Source organism: Entamoeba invadens, assembly GCF_000330505.1.
Source record: "Entamoeba invadens IP1 unplaced genomic scaffold scaff_1105074725643, whole genome shotgun sequence".
NCBI classification, from domain to species: Eukaryota; Evosea; order Mastigamoebida; family Endamoebidae; genus Entamoeba; species Entamoeba invadens.
Window position 1 is genome coordinate 535,917 of NW_004191777.1, and position 23,796 is coordinate 559,712.

Consider the following 23,796-nt stretch of genomic DNA (forward strand, 5'->3'; position numbering starts at 1 on the left):
TTGAGAGAACCCACTCTTCGGAAAATACCGCTCTTGGGAGGTTTTACTGTATTGTTTACAAAAATATTCTCATCGATTCTTAATTTAATAAAAATATGAACGGTTTTTTCATATCTTATTCTTTCTTGGATTAATGGTATTCCTTTGTTTTAATTCATACCAAAGAAATTATTTGGTTTTAAAAAAACCTTTTTAATCATCATTAAATTTTTTTGCAATCGAAATCATTAATTTTGACTCGATGGATTGATGTACAACAGTATTTTGCAAATGTTTAAACATCTTTTAAAATAATTGTTTTGTCCTATTGTCACTTCGTCCACTTATGATGAAGTGATATTTTTTCTACAGAACATCCCTTTCGACTTGTTGAGTCCAACAATAATCAAAGATAACTAAATATTATTAAATTGAACTAACATACATACTATTTCAATTTTTTAGTAACCGGCTTATCTCATATCACATACCGTTCATTTTATATGTTGTGTTTTATACTTCTTTCGCATGTTTTATGTAGAATTCATAAGCAACTCGTTAAAAATTACTTTTATTTATTTCTCTTCCATTTGATAAAAATGTTATATAAAACATTTTAATAAAAAGAAAAATCAAGGAACTTAAATAATATTTTCGACAACATGTTGTCAGTGCTTGTAGTAATGATGGTGTGTGTTTCACGCGGGCAAATTGATTTGAGTGGCGGAGATCCTATGATGGCGACCCCAACAGTGAACCCGACTAGACAACGAGTTGAGGTTGCGTTGAAGGCGTTGGACGCCAAAATGAAGCAGGTTGAAGAAGTTGAACGACTTGCTCTTCTTGCGCTTGACAAAGAATTTTCGTTGACAAAGTATTTGGGTAAAAGTGGGATGGACAGAATGGTCCAACAACAGCGAATAAAAGAGTTGAAAGAGATGTGTAGGAGAGCACGGATCCTCGAACCAAGACTCCATCAAAAGATGAGAGAGGTTATTAAAATTCTCCCAAAGAGAGAGCAATACAGAGCTATTAGAAACCTCGACCTCAGGTTCAGATTCTCACTCGGCACAGAACTCGACACAGCTTAAGACTTTTTGTTTTCTTTCAATTCTCTTGTTTTTTGTGGTTTTGGTGTTTTTTGAATGTAATGATGTCTGTTCGCAACGAAATTATTGTTTGATAAAACTAGCTCGTTTATCATTAGTTCTAATTTAGTTCACTAATAATTCAAGAAGTAAAAACTAAATATTATATAATATTTATAATAAATTTTATTTAATAATACTTATTATATTTAATAATAAACCTTTTAAAAAAATATAATTGACAAAAATAACACCTCATTATTATAAAATAGTTTAAATTAACTATAATATAATATACAAATATCAAGTTGTAGTATTTTTGTTTAAATATAATACAGTAAATTAATAATATAATAAAAGAAAACTTATATGGTCTAATTGTGAACTTTAAATATAAAAAAGAATTGAAGTAAAGCAAACTCTATGCTTTCAACAAGCAAAAAAAATCTTTGTTTTTTGAGGCAAAGCGACTTTCAACACAATATTTGGCCAATACTTACCACGTCAAAAAATTTATTTTAATAACTTTAATTGGGTTAAAATAATATAATAGAAACATTTTTTATATTTGACCAATAGTTTATATTTATGGTTGTTTTGGGATCAGGGATCTTTGTTGGGATGATCCTTGTGCTTTTTAAATATTGTAAACAGTATTATTTTAGTTTGAATTGCTTATTATAATATTAAATATATTATAAGCCCGATTTACGACGTAATTAGTAAAACCCGATTCGTACCAATTATTGGTATTAAATCTTTTTGGCACAACAAATCGGGAAATGTGTTGTTGATAAAAAAATTGAGTCAAAGATTGAAACAATTTTGATAGTTTTTTTTATAAAACAAATTAGTTTGGTGTTTTTTATTGTATTCGAACCCAATTAAAAATAAAACAAAAAAGGTTCCAAAAAACTTTTTTTTTAAATGGTGTTTTTTCAACATTTTAAAGGTGTCGAGAAAGTTCTTTTCATTCTCGACATCCAAAAATATCGACTAATGGACCAGAAATGTTAATTAAACGGTTTAAAGGAAATTCACTTGTTTAAAGATTTTTCCAAATACAATGGAGTGGTTTTATAATAATAAAATACTAATTATTTTTACAACAAACAACCTGAAAATATGAAGATTTTAAAAACAAGAAGATGAATGTATTTTGTATTTTTCTTTCACAGCCAATCGTTGGCAAGGTCCTTCTAATTTTAAAAAGTTCGGGTTAGGTTAATTGATTGGAATTTTTCCCGATAGTTCTTTCAATAATAATGAATTTTTCAACACTACAATAATCGGGTTCATATATAAGCAAGAACTGTATTGAGCTATTATAAAACATCAGATGGAAACCCCCGACATGGTTAAAGAAATATACATTGAGTCATTGCGACGAAGAAAAAGAGTTTCTCGAAATGAGGAGACTACGATTGCTAATGGTCTTATTTATATGATAATCAAGCTTGGGTTTAACATCAAAATCAAAAGGACCAAAAAAACGGTACACACAAAGAAAATGCTTATTGTAGAAGAGATGGTCCATCGTGGAACTGGTAAGGTGCTTAATCAACATGATGTTGCAAAATATTCCAGGTGTCTTCTCGATGATATTGGAAAGCCTCATCTCGACGAGTCAGCAATGACTTTGAAACAATTTAAAAGATCAAGAGAGGCTCAGATCAGTAATTCTCTCTTGTTCTTCTTAAAGATGGTTGGATTCTCCTTTGAAGAAAAAAAGACCAAAAAAGCCAAATACACTGAAAAGTTGATCAGAGTTTCACAACTGTCATACAAAGAACAAATTATCTCCTTCGCTGAACTGGAAACATTTGCTGAGGCACTCGAACAAGTTGCCGAACAAAAATTGGGCGAGAGGAGCTTTATCGAAATCACAGAAAAAGACTTGCAAAAGGAAGAAGGCAAATTCGTCTTCCCAACTGTCTCATTCACTGAAACATTAAACATGAAATCGCCAGAAGAGACAAAGAATGAAAATGAAAGCGTCATCGACTCAACTGCTTTTGCCACTATCGACCAAGAAAAGCAACCCCTTGTCCAAAACCAGGTCCCACAGATGTGCTACTATCCTACAGAAAACACTCTCTTACAAAACTCAGCTATTCAGCCTAACGTGGGACAAGTTGTTACATGCTTTAACCAATTTGGACAGCCAATGTACTTTTTTGTCCTCAACGGTGTTGCACAGGCTATGGTACCATTAGTACCAGTCCCTTCCACGCTAGGGTTGGTCCAAATGAATGTCAGTGAACCCGACGTCCAGCCCCAATACGACAACCAAATGACTGGATTTGAGCAGTATTGATAACTCAATACTCGGCAATTGTAGTATGGTTCGTTAATAGATTTGTTATTATATTTTTAGTATTTTTTTCAATTATAGTTTCATAATCGTTTTTAAATCATTGCGATGAGGCAAAATCTCTTTCAAAAGAATTCATCGAAAAAGACAAAACTCAAAAAAACAATCACGCAAAATGCCAAGTGGAAGAGGCAAAAGGGCTGATAGAGGTGGGTTTAACAGTCACAGAAATTCCCCAACAACAGTTGAAAGAAAGGAAAAAAAAACACCTTCTCCACAAACAAATTATCACACAGAACCAAGGTGTTGCTTGTCGGTACCACAAGAAGACTTGATTATTCATCGCTTGACAGAACACACCAAACTTGGAAAGTATTTGTTACAAGACGATGTTGTCGAAGACATAACGTCCGAAAAGCTTGTGGCTGTTTACAACCAAATAAAACAAAGAGCACCAAAACCGGAGCAATTCATTGCGAAACTCAGTTCAGTATTTAATGAAATTTACGAAAGTAGTGAGGTGAAAGTTTATGGAAGTGGGGCGTACGACTTCATAGGGGAAGATTTGGATGTTACATTAGTCATCAACCAACCTTACACATATCAGTCAACTTATGAACGAAAGAAAATGGTGTCGAAGGGGCGGGTGAGTGGCTTCATATCACAATTCAGAGAAGACAAAATCTGTGAGTTGACGTTCATTTCAGAACAACTTACAAGACAGAGAGGGTTTGGAGGGGTTAATATGATAGGTGCAAGAGTCCCCATTATCAAGTGTTATATCGACCGAGTTTCTGTTGACATATCACTCGACAACTACGAGGGGATTTACAACTCGGAGTTTTTAAAGGAGTATCTCTCGTTCGACAAAAACCTTTCAGTGATTGTCTACTACATCAAGGAAACACTTCGAACACTTCGCGTCATCGATCCAATGCACGGCGGGTTTAACTCGTTTTGTGTTGTGGTCATGACGATTTATTATCTTCAACAACGCGGCCTCTTGCCAGATATACAAAGTGAAGAGTACATTCAAAAGGCGAGGAACTTGAAATACACAATTGTGGAGAAGGTTGCGTTGGTCAACTTACAGAAGGTGGAGTACGTCACATCTGGTTGCCCATTCTTCGATGAATACAAAAGGAAATTGAGCGAGGTCGATGTCATCGAGACAATCGACGGGTTTTTCACATTTTATGGGCAGGAGGGAAATCTGCGAAAGGTCATCTCTCTCCATAAGGAAGTAACCCCGGACATATACCCCAAACCCAGCGCAATTGAGATATATCCACCGTTTGTACCATTTTTGGATATGGGATTTAACATATCGTTCCGAGTGGACGATATGGAGTATCTCTTTAGAAACAGCGTCATCGAAGTGCTCAAAGAGGTGATAAAGAGTCGCAGCGGCCCAACCACACAAACGTGTGTGTTAATTAAAAAGATCATGTTTGATACAACACCAATTGAAGTGATTGAAAGGTTCAAAAAGTTCAACCCGAAAGAGGCACTGTTCTATCTACCTGAGTTGTTAGAAGCAAAAAGTGTGCAAATGGGAATTGCGTTCATCAAATTTTCTGGAAAGGATCTGAACGCGCTCCTGAAGGACAAAACATTCACAAGAAACTTGGGGTACACCATCACGCCGTGTGGAAACAGCGTATTCGACGACCCTCCCAATGGTGGCTTGTACTGGAATTCCGAAGAACCGCTGTTACTCTGAATTAAACTAGATAATATAGTTTCGTTGTTATATTTTTATTATTATTTAATTGCCAAATGGTCTGAGTAGTTGAACGCTTCAATTCAAAGAAGAGCTCGAACAAAACACAAACACAGTAAGTTATAAACAAAGTCTCAGCAATTCGAAGTGACACACTCAGAACGAATTGACGGACTCGATAAATTCGAAAAAGTGTATATACTATCGCAAGAATCTTGTACGCTTGTACATGCGGAGATTTGACTTGAAGAGAAGCTCAAATCCTCTGTACTGATTTTCGATGTCTTTGCTGAGGATGGTTGGTCTGCTTTGTCTTTCTTCTTATCAAACAACCCTCTCAAAATCTTCTTCTTTTTCTGGGCATGAGGATTTTCAATACTAAATGACATACTCCCGGCACGTGCTTTGTTTGCAGATAATTTCATTCCTCCATCGACAACAAGTTGTTTTAAAGGCTCGTCGTGTTTCTTTTTGTCCTTCTTTAACTTCTTTTCTAACTTCTTTTGCTCCTTGTTTGCCTTCTTCAATTCGATTTTTGTGACTTCGATCTTCTCGTGCTTCTCTTTGTTAAGGGGTTGAGACTGACGCAGTCTCTGCTCTCTCGCCATTGCTCGTAAGAAGTCCATTGCATCCATCTCCCTCTCATCCTCTCGCTTTATTGTATCTTCGAGTTGAATTTGTAAATCGCAGTTCTTAATCTTTTTCAGCATCAGTTCCTGTTTTGCCTTCTCAAGTGACGACTTCAGTTTGTTTAATTCGTTCTCCTTCTTCTTCGCATCCTCCAACGTTTGAGAGAAGTACATTTGGTAGTTTTTAGTGAAGTTTGATATGTTCTGGAGGAGTTTGTCGTACACCAAAAAGTCGTCGAAACAACAATTTGGTATTTCAAGCGCCCTCGAAAGCTTGTCAGATACGTCGTGAGACAACCCTCTCTTAATTGGGACGATCGAGGTTTGAAGTAACATCGTCATCTCGTTCGACCACTCGCAATTGTAAGGCTCTTTGATCGTTTCTTCCACCTTCGATTCAACTGGTTTGTTGCGAAGAGTGTCGTAGACACTAGCACCAACGGCGTTTCGAATCACTTTGCCCAATTCCATTTGGTCGCCGTTGGAACACATCTTCTCGAGACGGTCGCCCAAAAAAATGACTTTGTCGACGATGTTCTCGACATCCTTTCCGTACGTTTTGAGTAACCCTCTGCGGCTCTTGAAAAACGGGATGACTGCTTGTTTAATGAAAACATTTTCAATGTCGTCGATAACACCTTTCCCTTCCCCTTCGTTTGTAATTACAGAGGTGATGATTTCCCGGTACTCCTCGGGGGTGTCCTTGAAGTTCTCCATTGTCAGCTGGACGATTTTTGTCGCAAGGGTTTGAAGTGCTTTGAACGACGAAAGAGACTTTTTGTACATATCGTCGGTGTAGTCGTCGTTGTCGACAAAATGGTATTTCGGGTCAAGGTCGGAGAAGAGGCTTTTTTCGTTGAGGAGTGTTCTGTAACTCTTTGCGTTGAAGGCGTTGAGTTCGTTGCAAGCATAGGCGCGGTTAAAAATTGAAAAGAAGTGGTTAATTGAGTCTTCGTATGTGTTTTCAGTGTGTAAGAATTCCTGTTTGTATCCCCAATGGAACAAAAAGTTTGTTTTATTGAAGGAGTGGAAATATGAGACTATCGTCATTGCATTTTTCAAGCAAAGTGGGTCGTCCAAATTGTAGATTAACTATGAGTCAATAACTCGGATGATTTTGGCTAGAGAAGACACAAAAACGAAGAATTGAGTCATATAACTCAATACGAAATTAATGGGCGAAAATTATTTGTCTTCGTTTTGTCCTTCTTTCAAATGATAACAAAAACAGCGAACAAACGTTTTGGCAGATGGAGAGGAGTAACCCACTGTTTTGGTCGAAGAGCAGGTCGTTCAATGTTGTCAAGTCAATCATGGATTTCAGTCTGGTGATAACCAAGTTCTGTTTTGCTAAATTGTATGGACGGAAAGACGCTTTTCTATATTTGGTCTCTGCTTTATAATTTTATATAAATAGAGCACTTATTTATAAAAATACGTCCTATATTATTTTTTTGGTTCTCAAATCAGCAGCCACAATAACGGGATTTTGCGGGACTACTTGGGGTGGATTAGACACGAAAAAACGGAGTAAATTAATATGTACTATAATATATGGTACATTTGGTTCTTTTGAACATGGGCGGTTTAAAAATAAAACCGGTGTAAACAAGAAATCTATTGGAATATTTTTGGTATTATTAGTTTTTCGTTGGGACACATTTAACTCCTAATGGAGTCGAATTGCTAGAAATTCGGGAGAAAGCACCAGGACTGTATTGTTGTGGCAAAATCTCCCCTTGTGAAATTACAACATCCCCTTTGACGCTTCATTTTTATCAAAACAACAATCTATTTCAGCTCTTTTGTGTTTTGGGTAGTCGAATTTTGCCTAATATATTTTGGCGAAACACCATTTAGCAAATAGTAAATTGTTTTACTATACTTTTTAATATGCTGAACTACAAAAAAATGGTTTGGTGATTCATGGCGCAATTTTTTGCTCAAATCCACATTTGCTTTATTTTTGTTATATTGAAATGCACAATAATAATTACAAGCAAAAACGCGGCGCCAAGAACACCGAAAAAACAGAAAACATAATTAAAGTGGTAAAGAAAACTTCGCGGTGCCTAACTATTTTTTAATACCCCGGAAGATTTTTTTCACCTTTTACCAGCTGGATTTGTTTGCTCACTTGTAGATTGTTAACTTTTTTTCCCACATTTAGCTTGCGAAATTATCAATCTTTCCCAATATAAATCTAAAAACGATTATTTCGTCTTTTTTTGACTGTCTTTTGTATTGTGTTTCAATATACATTCTATATTTATTACTTGGAAAATTTATTTAAAATGTACCATAAATAATAGTTGGAAATCTATAAAATATGGAACTTTTTACTCATTGTTTCTTGCTGAAGATAAACAACTATTTTGAAAATCTTATGCTTAATTTAAATAATGCATTCTGTTTTTATGTGCCAAAAAAAATTGTGTTCTTGATTTTCCCACCGTTCTCTTCATTTTCTTTTATTATAGAAGCCAACAGTCGAAAAAACGCAATTTTGGGAAGTCTGTTAATCATTTTATTTCCTATAACTACATTTTGATACTCAAAATCCATGTAAATAATTGGTGAAAATGCAGATATAATACTGTTGCTGCCCCAAATTCGTATTGAAAACAGTTAAAAAAATGAAAACCATTATCTATTGTTTCTTAGTACTATTTAAATAGTTTAATAAAAATAGAAAAATGCCTAAAAACAGTTTTTTCGATTGCTCTAAATATAAATAACAAACCCAAAACACTTTTGGAAGTTTAGTTTCGTTTTTGATGAATAGGACCAAACCCCGGGGTGTTGGGCGAAGATTGTTACTTATTTGTTAAGTTGATTTGTTCCCATTGATTAGCCATTTTTCATACCTATTTATTAAACGGATAAAAAAGGAAAGATACTGATGTTATGTTGAGCCGAAATATTGAGTTTTGTTCAATCCATTGAGTCATTTTCGAGGGAGTAAACAAAATATTTCTCATTTGTTGTTCAAGGCACAATCCTCATCTTTTTACGATGGTGCCTGGTCTTTTTTAATTGAAAGCTACCAATAAGAAAAAATGGAGACTTCATTCTTAATTCATTTCGATAACTTTTGGAATTCACTAATATAATTACAATAAACTAATTTGGCTGTTGAGGCCTTGCAGAATTTTCCAACAGCCTGGCTTGTAGAAGTTTATTTTTGATGGCATTACTCCTAAAAACAATTCGTTATTCAGTATGCCATCTCTTTGTTTGAATTATTACATTTTGCTTTCCAAAAGAAATAAAGTGTTTTGGTATCTCCAATTACAAATTCATTTTCATTAAAAAGCGTTTTGACAACATTATGACCTTCTGATATCCGATATTGGAAATAACTTTTCAACAAAATGTACTTCAATTACTTCAATTCTTTCAACAAAAATCAATGGCTTCAAAAACTTGTATTGACACCATAAATATTGTCTTTGACATACGCTTTATGGATCAATACTTCCATTTGTTCATAGATGTCTGATACTTCACTTTGTATTTGTCCTTGCTTCTGTTTCTTGATGTGAACAAATTTTACTTTGACTTTCATTAAAGCATTAACCCATTGTTATGAATAATGTTTGAACTAATAACAAACAACAAACTATAACTTCACTTTCAAGTTTTTGAAGAACGCTAAACACTTTGGGTCTGTTTTCCTTTGAACATCCCCAACACATTTTAACTGCTTTGTTCACTACGTTAAACAATTTTAAACAAGTTTGGTCTTTGTTCTCAGTAGTGATTTGTTCTTCTTGCATGTGTTGAATATCGTCTTCCATTTCTCTTTCAAAGACTTCGATTTTTTCTTCCAATTTATATTCAACTAAAACTAGTTGACTACAATCAATTGAAATCATTTCGGGCTCTTCCTCCATTAAGTTGCTATTCTGATTATATTGTATCGTTTCAATTATATCCATTTGGTCTTTTGATACAATTTGGTCATACATCTCTGCCTCTTCCATTCGTTCACCATTATCGTTGATCTCACTCTCGACTAAACAACGTCTCATAACTGCAGCATTCCCACTTTTGTTGATCGACAAAGCAACACTTGTTCGCCGTGGCACGACTAACCCCCTCTTCTCCCAAAGTTCGTCATCCGCCAAATCTTTTTGTGACTTCCATAAAACATCGCCCGGCACCCGTGACTTCTTGTGTTGTGGCTTTGCAAAGAGAATTTTGGAATTCTCGACTTTCTCCCAGAATTCCTTCTCTTTCTGCTCGTCCCCTGATATCTCTCGATACCCTTGTTTGACCTTTGCATATGTCATCATTTCATCAATTTCTTGCCGGATGATGAATTTTGTGAAAACTTCACTCTTTTGCCAATTCACAACATTGACGGTGTTATTTCTGTTTGTCGAATTAACACCAACACACCGTGGATCACTTTGGATATATCCTTCCATCACTTGTTCATTCTCCATCTTAGAAGATCTGAAAATTTCAGTTCCCTATGACAAACAGATTACAACGCAACAATCTCGAGAGAGCACACGCAGACCTCCAAGATATTCAAAACATCGCATCACAGACTCTCGAACACATTTTGGTCAGAGACGATAAGCTCAAAAGTTTGTTTTCCACAGATTTGTAGCTTCACTTAAATGATGGAAAAGTGTTCAAAGAGGGTGAAAAGATAACGAAAAGGTATGGAGAAAAAGAGCGACGACTTAGTGTTCGAGACCGCGTCATACCGCGACGACGCAGTTCAATTCAAAAAAATGATATTAAGAAATAAGTATTTGATACTAGCCGTGGTGATTGGGTTAATACTGCTTGTGTTCATACTGCGGTATTTCTTTTTCTAAGCAGTGACTTTTTATTTCAAGTTTTATGTTCTGTTTGTGTTCTTTGAATCAACTTGTTTGTCTTTTTCTGTATATCTTCGGTATTTTTGATGGCTTTGAGATCAAAATTGACTAAGATTTTTGAAAATATAAATTGGCCACATAATATCCTTCATTTGCACTTTAAATAAGAAAGATATTTTAGTTGTTTGAATAGAGTTAATTAGATAAAAAATGCCTAAGATAAAGAAAGAAAGATACCCAATAATAAAAATGAAGAAACTGTAAAAGCCTATTCATAGCTTCATGTCCGACAAAAGAAAAACGAAGAAACACGAGAAGCCTGAAAAGGCAGAAAAGGCAGTTCCCGAGAAAAAGGTTGTCGACAACAGTAAAGACAGTTTTGACTTCAAGCACGAGTTCAAAAACTCCGAGTTTGATTTTGGCTCATCTGACAGCGACACGGAATCGAAAGACAAAAATGACCACCCGGATGACAAAAGCGAAGAACAAGATAAACCCAAGCGCAAGTTCAATGTCGTGCTGACGGACACACCAACACTCAAAAAGACGGCAAGCATTCAAAAGCCCAAATTCAATCTTCCACCATCAAGACTCAAAAGTAATGCACCACCACTCGAACAGTTCCAAGCTGGAATTCAATTTTTGGAGACCGGAGACTTCACAAAGGCATCTGCCGCGTTTGGTCTTGTTGCTGAGAAAACCGAAAACAAAAACGAAGCGCAACTTGCGTTGGCATATCACCTCTGTTCTGACATCTTCCAAAAAATCAACGGATCTCCAGCTACTATGGAGGTCTTCTTAATCTCGCTTTTACTTGGACTTCCCTTATTGGCTCCACATCGAAAAATCGTCATCGACTTAGCTACAAATTTCTTACCAAAACAAAAGATACAAATTCCAGACTACGTCGCACAAGAAGTTGGGATTGACAAGAGTGTGAATGAAAACAATCAAGTGCTGCACGGGAAGTGTTGGTCATGTGGGAAGGAGATATCTTTGTTAGCATTGAAATGTGTATGTGGTGCGGAGAGGTATATTGACTGCTCGACGTTGGCACCAGTGGCAAAAGCGCCTGTGAAGTGTGAGAAGTGTGGTGCGGTCTACGAGGATGGGAAGGAGATGTGCACCATTTGCAAAGGGAATTGCTCGAAATTTTGATTTTGTTATTTTGGTTTAGACGGATTGGGTTATTTTGAAAAATATTCGAAATGGTGTTTTAAAAGGAAAACATGGGAGATCAACGAAAACAATTATTAGATAGGAACTTGTAAAATAAAATGAGTCAGTGCCAGACAGTCTCGGGTACTGGTAACTATCGACTGGAGTCTACCATTTACAAAGATAGTTTAACAACTATAATGGAAGCAATAGAATTTCAAAAACACGGACAACGACTAGTTGCGATCAAAATCACAAAAATCGACGATAAAACACGAAAAGAAAACACGAGAAGAGAAGCGTATGCAAAAATGATGAACAAAACGGATAACCCACATGTCCTCCATTATTTCAACTCGTTTTATACATCATCAGTTTGTTGTGTTTTTATTATTATTATAAAATCAAAGTGGTGTACTTATATGGTAGAGAGGTACGTTGGAATATTGGAACGTCATGGAATATTGCAGCTTTGAAAGTCTCGACGTGTACTGGAAAAAGAACCCAAGTCTCCGACAAGACGAAAACGTTTTCTTCATTAGTGACATCGCCGTTGGACTCGAATATATCACCGAGAATTTGCATTACCAACACTTACACTTGTACCCGTGCAATATATTACTCAACAGAGACCCCGCTTCCATTTTCCCTATATTGAAGTTGTCAAATTTTGCGTTGTGCGAAACACTCGACGGAACACCACCACAAGACTTATCACTCACAGACATCGACTACGCTGCGCCAGAGTTTCTGGACTCGTATAGCCACAGTAGAAGCGATGTCTGGTCGTTTGGAATTTTAATTTACAGACTACTCGTCGGTCGGTGTCCATTCCAATTACTTCAGATGGACACATTCAGTGCACTTCAGGCACAAGTTGCCATTAATGTTCGAAGTGCTGTGCAAAATGACATGGCGGTTAACTTGTTAGAACAAATGCTGAGGTATGATCCGGACGAGCGGATCACCATGGAACAAGTGTTAAAACATCCATTCATATTGATGTGTAAAACGCATAAGTATGGACTTGAAGGGAAGCGTGAGAAATACAAAGCCATACAAATGCTCGACCATGGTAAATTTGGCCAAGTCTTTTTAGCGGAGACAGAAAACGGCACAAAATGTGCAGTAAAGGAGATATCAAACAACTTTGAATCACTCTTGAGAGAAGCCACTTGCATGCGCTTATGTAAACATCCAAATCTGGTTGAGTACAAAGACTTTTTTACTTGGGACCGCTCGATTGTTGCAAATTTTGTTGGCGGGAACAATGTCCCAGGGAAGTATTTCTACTTGGTGATGGAGTACTGTGATAGTGGCAACTTTGAGATGTATTTGTCACAACGAGAGACCCCATTATTAAACCAAGAAATTTCATATTACCTTGGAGAGGTGTCTTCTGGATTACATTATTTGCATTTTAACAAGCGTCTTGTTCATAGAGATTTGAAACCCGCCAACTTACTATTAAAAAAGTCCAATTTCCAGTATCCGATAGTTAAAATAGCAGATTATGGATTCTCAAGAGGTATCAGTGATATGATGGGGTCGGTTGTGGGCACCTGTATTTATGAGGCGCCAGAAATCAGAAAAAATGAGCCGTACTCATCTAAGAGCGATTTGTACTCCCTTGGTGTCATTCTGTACCAAATGGCAACACTCGATTTTCCATTTACAAACGATTGTATACTCTTCCAAAAAGCAATGGCAAACGAACAGCCAGTCACTTTCCCGTCAGACGTTGTCATCGACGAGACGCTGAAAGACCTTATTCGACATCTTGTGACGCACCACGAGGCTGATAGACTCTCATGGAAACAGTTCTATGAGCACCCATATGTTGTGAAAGCTTTGTTGATATCCAGAAGAGTCAAACCTTCTGTTGATTTCGATCAAGACGATTTTGAGTATTTTTGATGTGTGTTGTTCTGATTTTTATTAATTTTTGGTGGTTTAATATTTTTAAATGAACAAATAAACAATTAAAATGTGTTATTCTTTATCAAAGTGTGGGTGTGTACACTTCCCAAAGAACAATGGTAACGACTTGGAATCGACTAATATAAAGAAGAATGGTTTGTTGATAATTACTCGACGCTGTTCTCTATCGATTGCCATTCGTTTGTTCATGAGTATTGCAGTCGAAGCAGCAGCTACTGTACCTTTCTCGTCAACCCGTATTTTCGCTTTATGAATTACGTCTGAGACATAAATTGGGACATCTGTAATGCCACTGAAATTTGCGTGTGCATCAAAAGCGTCAGTTATTCCAAGCGTTTGCAAATTCTTTGATATCGACCCACCCCAATTTATTGAGAATTTTGGCATCTTTAAAATCGTCTTTTCTTTAAAAGAATAACAAAGGTCATTGACATATGTGTGCAGTTTGTTGTGTTTTTTGTTCTTAACAAAATTGGTCATGTTGTTTGGCATCACAATTATCATTGAGTAATTGTTGTCGTATGGTATTCTTAGAGTAGTCTCATCGTTTGTTGTCACACACTGCAACGCTTTTTCAACACTTATTCCACTCACTGTGCCAACCTTTTCAAAGTCTATATCAACCGTGTTGAACTCGGTCTCCCATTGTCCTCTGAAATAAATGGTATTCACTAGAACAGAAATTGTTTCTCGTGACACACTTCCAGGCGCTAACATGTCTAAAATCAAGTTACCTGTCTTTTCTCGAACAACTTCATTGATTTCCTTTCTCACTCCCTCGAAATTTCCTGCGAAATCTGCTTTGTAAATTGTCGCCTCTAATTGTTGAAGAGTTTCTAAGTAGTTGTCCTTCAAAAGAACGTTTTGTTGCATCCACACCGAATTGAATATGTTACATTTCGATGTTTCATTTTCTTTTGTGTTCATATGAGAGATCACTTTGTATGTTTCTAACACATCAACTCTATCAAACCCAAAAACCTTTTCAAGTTGCTTCTTTGTGTTTTCCTTTGACCCAATGTAAATCATCATAAATGCGATGAATATGGAGTGTGTCGAGAATACAATATCTTCCGTGCTTATTTCTGTCTCAAAAAATTCTGCACAGAGTTTGTATAATGTGGTTTGAAGTATTTCCAAAGCAGACATTTGTTATGTATATCACAATTCAGACCACTTTTTATATATATTTTTTACTCTAAATCATTCCTTTCTTATCTTTATAACTCATTATTATAATCAAAGATATAAATATTATATTTGTTGTTAAGTTTTACCATATCATATGTTCTTTGTGTATTTGGTAATTTGTTGTCTTTATAACAAACTAAGAACAATATACTGTTTTCAGTACATTATTCTTATATATTAAGTGAAGAAATAAAAACTTGAAAACATAGAAAGTTATTTCATCCACTCTTTGATATCATTGAAGTGCTCGGAAAAGATGGCAAACTCATCTTGGTTCATGTTTATCCCTTTCTTCCCTAACTGGTACTTCCCATCTTTCTCATATATTTCACGAATGCCAAGATACGTCTTACCTTTAAAGCCACTCTTTTGGCAAACCTTTGTGTTCGATAGTCTAAAAATCTCATCGTATTCGAACCCAACCTTTTCTTTAAACTCTTCCTCTGTTTCTTGTGGCTTTGACGTTTTTGTGGATTTTCTGGGTGTTTTTTTTGTGTCTTTTTCTTCTTTTGTTACTGGCTTTTTGTTATCCTTTTTTGGTTTTGTCTCCACTTCATCTTTCTTGACTGGGCTTTTGTGATTGTCTTCCGATGACATACTTTATTTTTTTTAGTTCATTTAGCCTTGGTATTAATGGTCGATTAATTCCTCAATTTAATCTGTTTCGATAAGTTTTATCTTTTTGTCTTTGTTTTATTAATATACATAAAACATTTTTTATGATAAAAAATGTTTTATAATAAATATACAATACAATCTATTTTATATGTAATTTTTTTACATACAAGTACTTAAAAAAGCTTTATTTCAATAACAAATACACAATAATTATTATAAATAGCTTTAATAAAATCCAATTAAAATTATAATTTTAAAATAATAGAGAGTTTATTTTATTATTATACTTATAAAAATATTTAAAAAAAATTGTTAATTTATAATATTTATTTATCATTGAAATTTTATTAAACTAGTTAAGCTACTGAATAACAATTTCTATAATAATGCAAATTATATAAAAATATTTTTTTTTTTAGTTTAGAGATTATAAAACCATTTTAATAATTAAGTTTAATTAAAAATTAATGATAATGCTTCTACAAAAAAATTGCTTGTTTAATAAAAATGGTTGTTATACTAATTTATTATTTTACAAAATAAATAACATGAAAATAATAATTCTGGTCACACTTACTTTTTTAATACAGTATAAGGAAATATGGGGATGCTCGAAAAAGGAGGATGCTCGTAACTATTGGTTAATTTCAATTGAAGAATAATAAAATTACTATTGATTTTAATATAAATTATTAATCAAAAAATTAATAAAATGAAAAAACCAAAATAAATTTATATCAATTATTTATTATTAATAATATTAAATTAATTAATATTTAGATTAGCATCCCACTTTTTCTGTTAACTGTATGATAGTTTTATTTTTAATTTGATATTTCACCAGTGGTCAAATATTTAAAATTATAGTAAAAAAAATGGTTAAATAATTTTCAAAGCTCTATCTCAAACTTAACTGTTGTTTTTTCTTTGTGATGGCCGTTATATATTACACGTTTCAACCATAAAATAGAAAATGCTTTCTTGAAGCGCCAAAAATAATGTTGTTCCTAAAACTAGGATTAAAGATTTGAGTAATAAAAATGAAACTTTTAAACATAAATATTATAATATTTCTCTTCTGCATTTTTCGAGACCCTTTACCGTATCTTTTCTTTTTATTTTAGTATTACCAATAAAAAATAAAAGTATTTTGTTTAATACAATTAACGGCATTTCCGTCTTAAAGTCACAAAATGTAATGGCGGTTAACAAATTCAAAATTTATTGTTTATTTATTATAAAAAAGTGAAGTAAATTAATTAATTATATTAAGTTAAACACTAGTAAATTAATGGGATTGTGACCAAACATAATTATTATTTCTTTTGTAAAAAGAAAGTGGTTTTGTACTATAAAAAATGTTTATATTTCGGGCAAATGAATAATACTGAAACTTCAAACCACCCGAATTTTTCTGCGTTTTTTTAAATTTCCAAATTTAGCCCCAACACAAAACAATGATTTTTTTTCTTTTTTTATCAAAAGTGGAAGTTTATAAATAATTTATTAAATAAAAATAATAAAAAAACTATAATAGACCCATCTTACCAATTGGTATTTTGCTTCCTAACACCGCAATATTTCAGGATTTCGAACTTTTAAAGGAAAGTGAAAAATTTGGACGTGTGTCTACGTGTCTGGTTTTTATTTGTTTTTTCGGGTGTCTACGAAAAAAGAGAAAACGGCTTTTTTCACAAAGTGCATAATAAAGAAAACTCCCCACATTTTACTAAAAATAAAAACGGCGTTCTTCTCGAAGGAAAAGAAGCAAACTCCAAATGACAAAGAGGGCGGTTCTGTTGTTGCTCTTTTGTATTTTGTTCGGTAGTAATAACTTGAAAATAAAAAATGGCAAACGATCCGCGGACAAGTGTCGAGATTGGGTGCAGTTGTTATTTGTGTGCCAACAAGGAGAGGGTCATCAGCAAAAAGCGGATACCGTGGACAACCATATGCAAAATCGTTCTTGTTGCGTTAGAAAATATTGAGAAAAAGCAATTTTATTCTGCACATGATGACATTTATCCTTTCGTCACAAAGCATTGGGCGATACTTGGGAAGTTACCTCAGTGTTTGTTTCTTTATTATATATATTGGACATTCTTCTTTTTTCACACACAAAGACATCGAAAACATTTTTTTGAACGAGTGGACTTCACTTTTTTTTATGGTTCTTTTTATTAGAACAAATATTATTAGAGTATTATTCTATTTATTATTATTCTATTCATTGTTTTTATAGACTCATTGTATTCAATGAAAAAATAATCAGAAGTCAGCGCAAGGAACAATTGGAGAAAGGCATTACTCGACTCAATGAATCACTGCGGAAGCTTTGAAAGCACGACAGACAAAAAGAGAATGGGGTTGTGGCGACTACGTTCGGACGAGTCCGAGAAGATCAATTCACAGAAAAAGCTTCTTGAAAAAAAGGAGAAAAAGACCGCAAAAGTCGAGACGACTACGTGTAAAACAACACCAAAACAAATCGAGAAGTTTTCAACGGGAATTTCAATCGCTAAAGACGAAAAATACACATCGACAGAGAGTTCAATCTCGGTCGACCCACAGCAAAAGTTGACAACGATGTACCAAGATCTTGAGAATGTCATTTCCCATTCGTTCAGTCTTATTTGCCTTTTAGACGTTGGGGACAATCAAAAAATTCACTTCAACACTTCACACCAAATAATATCGTCCGTTACAAAACTATCGTACTTGGCAACACAAGAAAATGATGTGGCAAAGAGTTTACCACTGCCGCAAACGTCTTATGTTGCATTTCGCCTTTTGTAAATTACTTATATTTTGTTTATATATACTATAGAATATTAATAATAATAGTAATAATTATATTAATACCTTTAATTAACAACAAAGTATATTAAGTTATAAATTCAATTGTCAACACCCCATTCGCCCGGTCTTCCACTAAGAGCAGGCACAGAATACTTCTCTAAGTCTTCTGGTATTTTTACAGATTTTCTGTCGTCTGAGGGCAGCGTATATATTTTGCTAAACCGGGATTCAAACCCATTGAAATTTGAAGCCATTGATATTGTATAAGCCCCAGAGTTGGGGAAGAATAGCCAATCTTTGCCAGGTGTCATCTCTGGGAAGTGCCCAGTGGCAACATAATCACTTCCATTGCACGACGGACCATATATTAAACTGTCATATGTTTCTTTGTTCTCTTTATCTTTGTCTAAACAGAAACACTTCATCTCCCTCTCAAACCATAAACAACACCCAAACGCCCCATGTACGCCTTCACCACAAACATACTCTATCCGCTTCTTCCCTTCGACAGTTCTTACTCTTTTGCCATGAAGTGACGTAACTACATGAAAGGAATTCGAAGCCATATACCGTCCAGGCTCTGAGATAAAAATGAAGTTCTTTGGGAAGTCTAATGCAGCAATGGAGTCTTCAATGGCACTCGCAAACTGTTCGAAAGGAGCTGGTTGAGAAAATCCACCACCAATATCAACTATGTAAGGCTCAAGACCGTGTTCCTGTGCTATTGTAACGACTCCACGCGCTTTTTGAAGAGCAAGTCGAAATATTTCATTGTTGTGTGAATTGGACCCAACGTGGAAATGGACTCCATCAAACTTAAGACCACATTTTGCTATCTCTTTAATGCATAGTGGGATCTCGTCGTCAGTCACTCCAAATTTGTCGCCAAACACATGACCAGCTGTTAAGTCGTTTTCTTTGACTCGGAGCATAACGCCCATCTTCGGGGCGTACTGCGCAACTTTGTCGATTTCTTCAATTGAGTCGACTATTGTGTGGCAGATGCCTAAAGAGTCGGCCTCAATAAGTTGATTGTACGGTTTGAATGTTTGAGAGAAAGTGATGTCATCTGGTTGGCACCCTAACTTGATGACTTCTTTGATTTCATCAATGGACGCACAGTCGAAGCCACACCCCAATTCGGCTAATAATTTGACTAGATGTGGCTCGGGACAGCACTTCACTGCAAAACATGGTTTCACATGTGGCATAGCGGTTTTCCATCTATTGATGGCATCTTCCACACCTTTGATATCAAAAATCCAAAAGGAAAGTGGTTGAGTCTCTGGGGTATACTGTTTCAGAATATCTCGTGCAAACGCAGACGCTCTCTCAACATTGGTCATGATAGAAATTAGGAGTTGAAAGATTGTTTTAATATCGTGAAGAAGAGAAGAGAACTATTGTGGATGACTATTTGGGCATTTGCCTTTTTTGCCGTTTTGCTATTGTAAATAAGATTAACTCTTGCAAAAGCAAGCCATAAAAAGATAAACACGATTCTATTCGATAGAATTCTTGAAGTGTTAGGTAATAATGCTTGAAATTTTAAAAAAATATTTATATGGGAAGTAATAAGCAATTTTGTCATATGGTTATACAGTATGTGCAAAAGTAATAATTCTTATATTTAGTCGTCTTAATATTGTCTTTGTGTATAAAAAAGCTCAACTTGACTCGTTTAACTCTAAAATGAATAATTTTTAAGAAATAAGTTGAGATTGGCAAGTTGGAATTCTTGGCAACACAAGAAAAAGAGAATTTTTACATCTTGGGTTTTTGTTGTAAACAAATTATTTGAAAAAAATGGAAGTTGTGTCGGGTGAAAAAGAAGGCATTGGCTTACTTGAAGAAGCGTCTTTCACTCTGTCATATCAAATTATTAAACAAAATAGTTCCTTACCTTCCCGGTTATTAGCCTTGTTTGCACTCATTTTTGTTATCGATAAAATGAGTTTATGTGGTGAAGTAAAAACATTATTTTCTTGAGTTGCATAAATTTGTAAAAACTACTTAAAACCCCAATATTTTATGACGTTTCATTTTAAATAATTCATCCAATGTTTTTTTTGCAATAATTTGGCCAATTGGTGTCACCAATAATGCACCAGTTTTGTCAGAATTGCTTCTAACTATAGAATAGAATATTATATAATAAAATTGTTATTAATTAGTAAAATACATCATCAATTCTCCACAGTTGAATAATGATAAACAATAAAGAAATTTTAAGATGTGCGATTTTCTTACCGTTTCCCGAAACCATTTATTGAACAGCAGTCAAAAAATATCACAATAATTGAATTTTTTTTAACTCAGATTTCAACTTGGAGAATTTAAGTGTCATTAAACTATACTATTATTATAAATTTAACTATTAAGTGATTAATTTGTTATTATCATTTCGTGAAGAAATTGACCGTTAAATGAGTCTTCAATGGAAACAAAAAAACAATAGGAATAATGAAACAATTTTGAATTGAATAATAATCAAACTAATCCCAGTAGTCGCTTTTCTGAAGGGGAAAATTCGACCTCATCAACTACACCCAACGAAGCAACATGAGACTCGAAGCTCTTGTCGCTCTCGGACTTTTTCAATAGAGAGCTCACCCTTTTCTCACAGCGCTCGCTTTTCAGCTTTTGTGACTCACAAGAAATTACAATGATATTACGTGGTGTGTTGTTCGGAGGACTGTGCGCGCCACCTCGTGGTGATAACGATGAACTGTTTTGTAATGACCTCGGCGATATTACTGGGGACCGTGGAGATAGAATACCCTCGGACTCTCTTTTTAATTCATTTCGCCGTGGTGAATGTTGGGTTTGTTCGATGTGCAACAACTCGTCCATGGCTTTCGACTTTTCTTCATCGAGTAGCCTTTTTCTTCGCGAGAGTATATCCTCTCTGTCCATCACAACTTCTTGGAAAACCTCTTTAGACAATGGCGCAAATTGTTCTTCACTCTTATCGTCGACAAGCATCAACGGAGAATCCCCCAAATTGCACGGTTTCTCACTCATCGAGTTGTTTCTATTTCGTAAATACACACTCTGTCTATCGGTGAGCGCACCCATGACTTCTTCCAAATCTTCATCTTCGGCTTTTCTCGACAAGCTGCCAGTTAATGATCTTTGTGGTCTGTGCAATGGAGTCGATCTTTGTAATGACAAAAGTGTTTTGGTGTTGTTCAACTTGAGAGGAGTCGACGCTGCAGACAAACTGGCCATCCGCTTTTCGCGGCGTTGACAATCAGTTGAAGAGAGAAATGGCGACTTGTCGAGGTCTTTGCCGACCCAATTTGCATCATAATTCACCGCATGACCAAGTACAAATGTGTTTTCACTAATTCCCACTTCCAAAAAGAACACATTTTTACCAGTCACTAAGTCACCACTCACTTTGAATTCTTCGGGAAGTTCCTTATTCTTCTTCCGATATTTGTTGATGTACTTCTCTTGGTCTTTTGTCGCTGGGCTGTTGCAATAAAAAGGTGGGAAATGGGCCAACACACACTCTTTCTCAACAGGTTGTGTGTCTCCTTCCCAACATATCTTCAACAAGACCTCCCCTGTTTGTGGTATTTCAAAGTCTCCAAAATTTCGGAGTTGGAACCACTCCATAATCCCATTGTCCGCTATTCGCCACATAGGAAGATCTATCCCACCAACAAACTTTTTATTTGTATAAAAGTATAACACGAAATTCTCTCGATCAGGAGAGTTACTGAAGGTCAGAGTGTTGTTTTCAGACCAGATTGGATCGACACATTTTGTGGAAGAACCCGATTGGATAGCCCTATTCTCCGAATCAAACACTACACAATAACTTGTGCACACTTTCCCCTTCAAAGCTGGAAAGTTTCTTCCTTTAAATAGAGTCACTGATATGTTCCGAACAACTACCTTTCGATTGGGGAATGGTCGTGGGTCGATCCAAGTGGTATATTTCTTATTCCAGTTGATAAAATAGATCTCTCCTCTGTCGGAGCCTATACCCCACCCATATGGCAATTTCTCACATTCGGGAAGTGGGTATCGTGCGTTAGTGATACTCAAGCATTTACTGTCACTGTAACATTTTCTAAGCAAGTGATTGACGTAATACACTTTGTTCTCAAAAACCTTCTTTTCGACTGTTTCGTCACACTCTGGTGTCGGTCGCATGTGTGCGCCGTAAAACGCCATTTTGTCGGATATGTACTCAACACCAAGTAACGCCCCTCTTGCTCTATTAACATCAACAGACACCATCTCCCACCCAACGTTCAATTCAAGTCGACACACAATGGTGCTTTTGGAATAGGAGATTTGAAGTTCCAAGAAACTCCGAATTGAAAAGTTTTTCTGTGATATTGTTGGGAAGAGATTTGAAGTGTCGATTGTGACTTCCTTTTCGGTGATTGTTTCAACATCTCCCAAGTGTCGAACACCGCCATTTAAAACTAGATAAGTCTCTTTGTACTGATGCTCGGAATGCCACATTAATACTGGACTGACTAAATTGCCTGTTGTATTTTTAATAAAGGCAGTCACTTTGAGGGGTTGATTGGGAACAACTGAAGTGTTGCACGACAATTTCAAAAACAAGCCGAAGCTGTTTGTCTTCTCTTCTTTAAATGTCACGTTTTGTTCGAGTGTTTGCTTTTTAAATGAAATGATCTGGATTTCAGATTCTTCTGAAAACGTCGAAAGTTGTGTCTTTGAATCATCTTTTTTGAGAGTAAGTACTGTTAGTGTAGCCTGTAGAAAGTATTTAATACCAATTCCATTCTTCAACGTGACTGATGGAGAAGGTACTGAAGGCACTTGAATAGAAAACGGGACCACATGTACTCCGATTGGGTACTCTCGACAGAAAGGTCCGTTTGAAGAATTCCATTGCTCCGCAAGTGGTGGGAAGTTTGAAGAGATGAAAAATTGTGTATACTCCTTTTGTGGCTTTGAGTTGTTTATGTTTGGAATTGTTATTGTCTTGCCGTATATATTAAAGTAAAGAGAAGTGAGTATAGCTCTTCGTTTGGTGGTGATACTAATAAAGCCTTGGATACAATCACCGACAACATAGGCTTTGTTGATGTAGTGAAATGATATGGATACAGACATCAAGTGCTATTTAAACTTTTCAGTGTATTTTTCTTCAATGGAAAATGAAAAGTCTTTCAATCATCTAAAAACCACAATACTATGGTTTAATATAACTTTCATATGGTTTCCTTACGTTTTTGTACCTGAAAAACAAAAACTATTTTGAGACAAGTAAAAAAGTAAACTGGAAATTGGAATAACCAAGAGTGCAGAAAAAAAACTGTTGTTCATATTTTGAATGGCACCGTATAACAAAAAGGCAAAGTGAATAACAGAAGATCGTTAATTGCATTGAGTTCTATTGCAAAATGTATATTTTAAAGTGATTCTTATTTTGTTGATATTGTTGTTAAGCGGCATTGTCATTATTATAAAGGAAAAAGAAAGAAGACTAAAAATAAGTTATTAATGAAACCTTGTATGATACAAT

The 23,796-nt window shown here is 35.2% G+C and overlaps 12 protein-coding genes across 12 annotated transcripts; 6 read left to right on the top strand and 6 right to left on the bottom strand.

Moving 5' to 3' along the window:
* Positions 1-665: 665 nt before the first annotated feature.
* EIN_083600 (hypothetical protein) lies at positions 666-1,070 on the top strand (the record flags this gene model as incomplete). The annotated part of the gene is made up of 1 exon (XM_004184516.1): positions 666-1,070. One exon carries the CDS (start codon positions 666-668, stop codon positions 1,068-1,070), a length of 405 nt encoding a protein of 134 aa, XP_004184564.1.
* A 1,336-nt stretch (positions 1,071-2,406) lies between these two features.
* Positions 2,407-3,384, top strand: EIN_083610 (hypothetical protein; the record flags this gene model as incomplete). The annotated part of the gene is made up of 1 exon (XM_004184517.1): positions 2,407-3,384. One exon carries the CDS (start codon positions 2,407-2,409, stop codon positions 3,382-3,384), a length of 978 nt encoding a protein of 325 aa, XP_004184565.1.
* Positions 3,385-3,556: 172 nt separating this feature from the next.
* EIN_083620 (polyA polymerase cid, putative) lies at positions 3,557-5,104 on the top strand (the record flags this gene model as incomplete). Its single annotated transcript, XM_004184518.1, has 1 exon — positions 3,557-5,104. The coding sequence occupies one exon, from the start codon at positions 3,557-3,559 to the stop codon at positions 5,102-5,104; it is 1,548 nt and encodes a 515-aa protein (XP_004184566.1).
* A 134-nt stretch (positions 5,105-5,238) lies between these two features.
* EIN_083630 (hypothetical protein) lies at positions 5,239-7,048 on the bottom strand (the record flags this gene model as incomplete). Its single annotated transcript, XM_004184519.1, has 2 exons — positions 5,239-6,825; positions 6,974-7,048. The coding sequence occupies 2 exons, from the start codon at positions 7,046-7,048 to the stop codon at positions 5,239-5,241; spliced, it is 1,662 nt and encodes a 553-aa protein (XP_004184567.1).
* Positions 7,049-9,151: 2,103 nt separating this feature from the next.
* EIN_083640 (hypothetical protein) lies at positions 9,152-10,166 on the bottom strand (the record flags this gene model as incomplete). The annotated part of the gene is made up of 2 exons (XM_004184520.1): positions 9,152-9,268; positions 9,357-10,166. The coding sequence occupies 2 exons, from the start codon at positions 10,164-10,166 to the stop codon at positions 9,152-9,154; spliced, it is 927 nt and encodes a 308-aa protein (XP_004184568.1).
* A 687-nt stretch (positions 10,167-10,853) lies between these two features.
* Positions 10,854-11,729, top strand: EIN_083650 (hypothetical protein; the record flags this gene model as incomplete). Its single annotated transcript, XM_004184521.1, has 1 exon — positions 10,854-11,729. The coding sequence occupies one exon, from the start codon at positions 10,854-10,856 to the stop codon at positions 11,727-11,729; it is 876 nt and encodes a 291-aa protein (XP_004184569.1).
* A 119-nt stretch (positions 11,730-11,848) lies between these two features.
* EIN_083660 (myosin light chain kinase, putative) lies at positions 11,849-13,646 on the top strand (the record flags this gene model as incomplete). The annotated part of the gene is made up of 2 exons (XM_004184522.1): positions 11,849-12,103; positions 12,159-13,646. 2 exons carry the CDS (start codon positions 11,849-11,851, stop codon positions 13,644-13,646), a joined length of 1,743 nt encoding a protein of 580 aa, XP_004184570.1.
* A 75-nt stretch (positions 13,647-13,721) lies between these two features.
* On the bottom strand, positions 13,722-14,819 carry EIN_083670 (serine protease inhibitor, serpin, putative; the record flags this gene model as incomplete). Its single annotated transcript, XM_004184523.1, has 1 exon — positions 13,722-14,819. The coding sequence occupies one exon, from the start codon at positions 14,817-14,819 to the stop codon at positions 13,722-13,724; it is 1,098 nt and encodes a 365-aa protein (XP_004184571.1).
* Positions 14,820-15,074: 255 nt separating this feature from the next.
* EIN_083680 (hypothetical protein) lies at positions 15,075-15,458 on the bottom strand (the record flags this gene model as incomplete). The annotated part of the gene is made up of 1 exon (XM_004184524.1): positions 15,075-15,458. One exon carries the CDS (start codon positions 15,456-15,458, stop codon positions 15,075-15,077), a length of 384 nt encoding a protein of 127 aa, XP_004184572.1.
* Positions 15,459-17,327: 1,869 nt separating this feature from the next.
* EIN_083690 (hypothetical protein) lies at positions 17,328-18,275 on the top strand (the record flags this gene model as incomplete). The annotated part of the gene is made up of 2 exons (XM_004184525.1): positions 17,328-17,550; positions 17,755-18,275. 2 exons carry the CDS (start codon positions 17,328-17,330, stop codon positions 18,273-18,275), a joined length of 744 nt encoding a protein of 247 aa, XP_004184573.1.
* A 101-nt stretch (positions 18,276-18,376) lies between these two features.
* On the bottom strand, positions 18,377-19,624 carry EIN_083700 (ornithine decarboxylase, putative; the record flags this gene model as incomplete). Its single annotated transcript, XM_004184526.1, has 1 exon — positions 18,377-19,624. The coding sequence occupies one exon, from the start codon at positions 19,622-19,624 to the stop codon at positions 18,377-18,379; it is 1,248 nt and encodes a 415-aa protein (XP_004184574.1).
* A 1,144-nt stretch (positions 19,625-20,768) lies between these two features.
* On the bottom strand, positions 20,769-23,384 carry EIN_083710 (hypothetical protein; the record flags this gene model as incomplete). The annotated part of the gene is made up of 1 exon (XM_004184527.1): positions 20,769-23,384. One exon carries the CDS (start codon positions 23,382-23,384, stop codon positions 20,769-20,771), a length of 2,616 nt encoding a protein of 871 aa, XP_004184575.1.
* Positions 23,385-23,796: the final 412 nt, after the last annotated feature.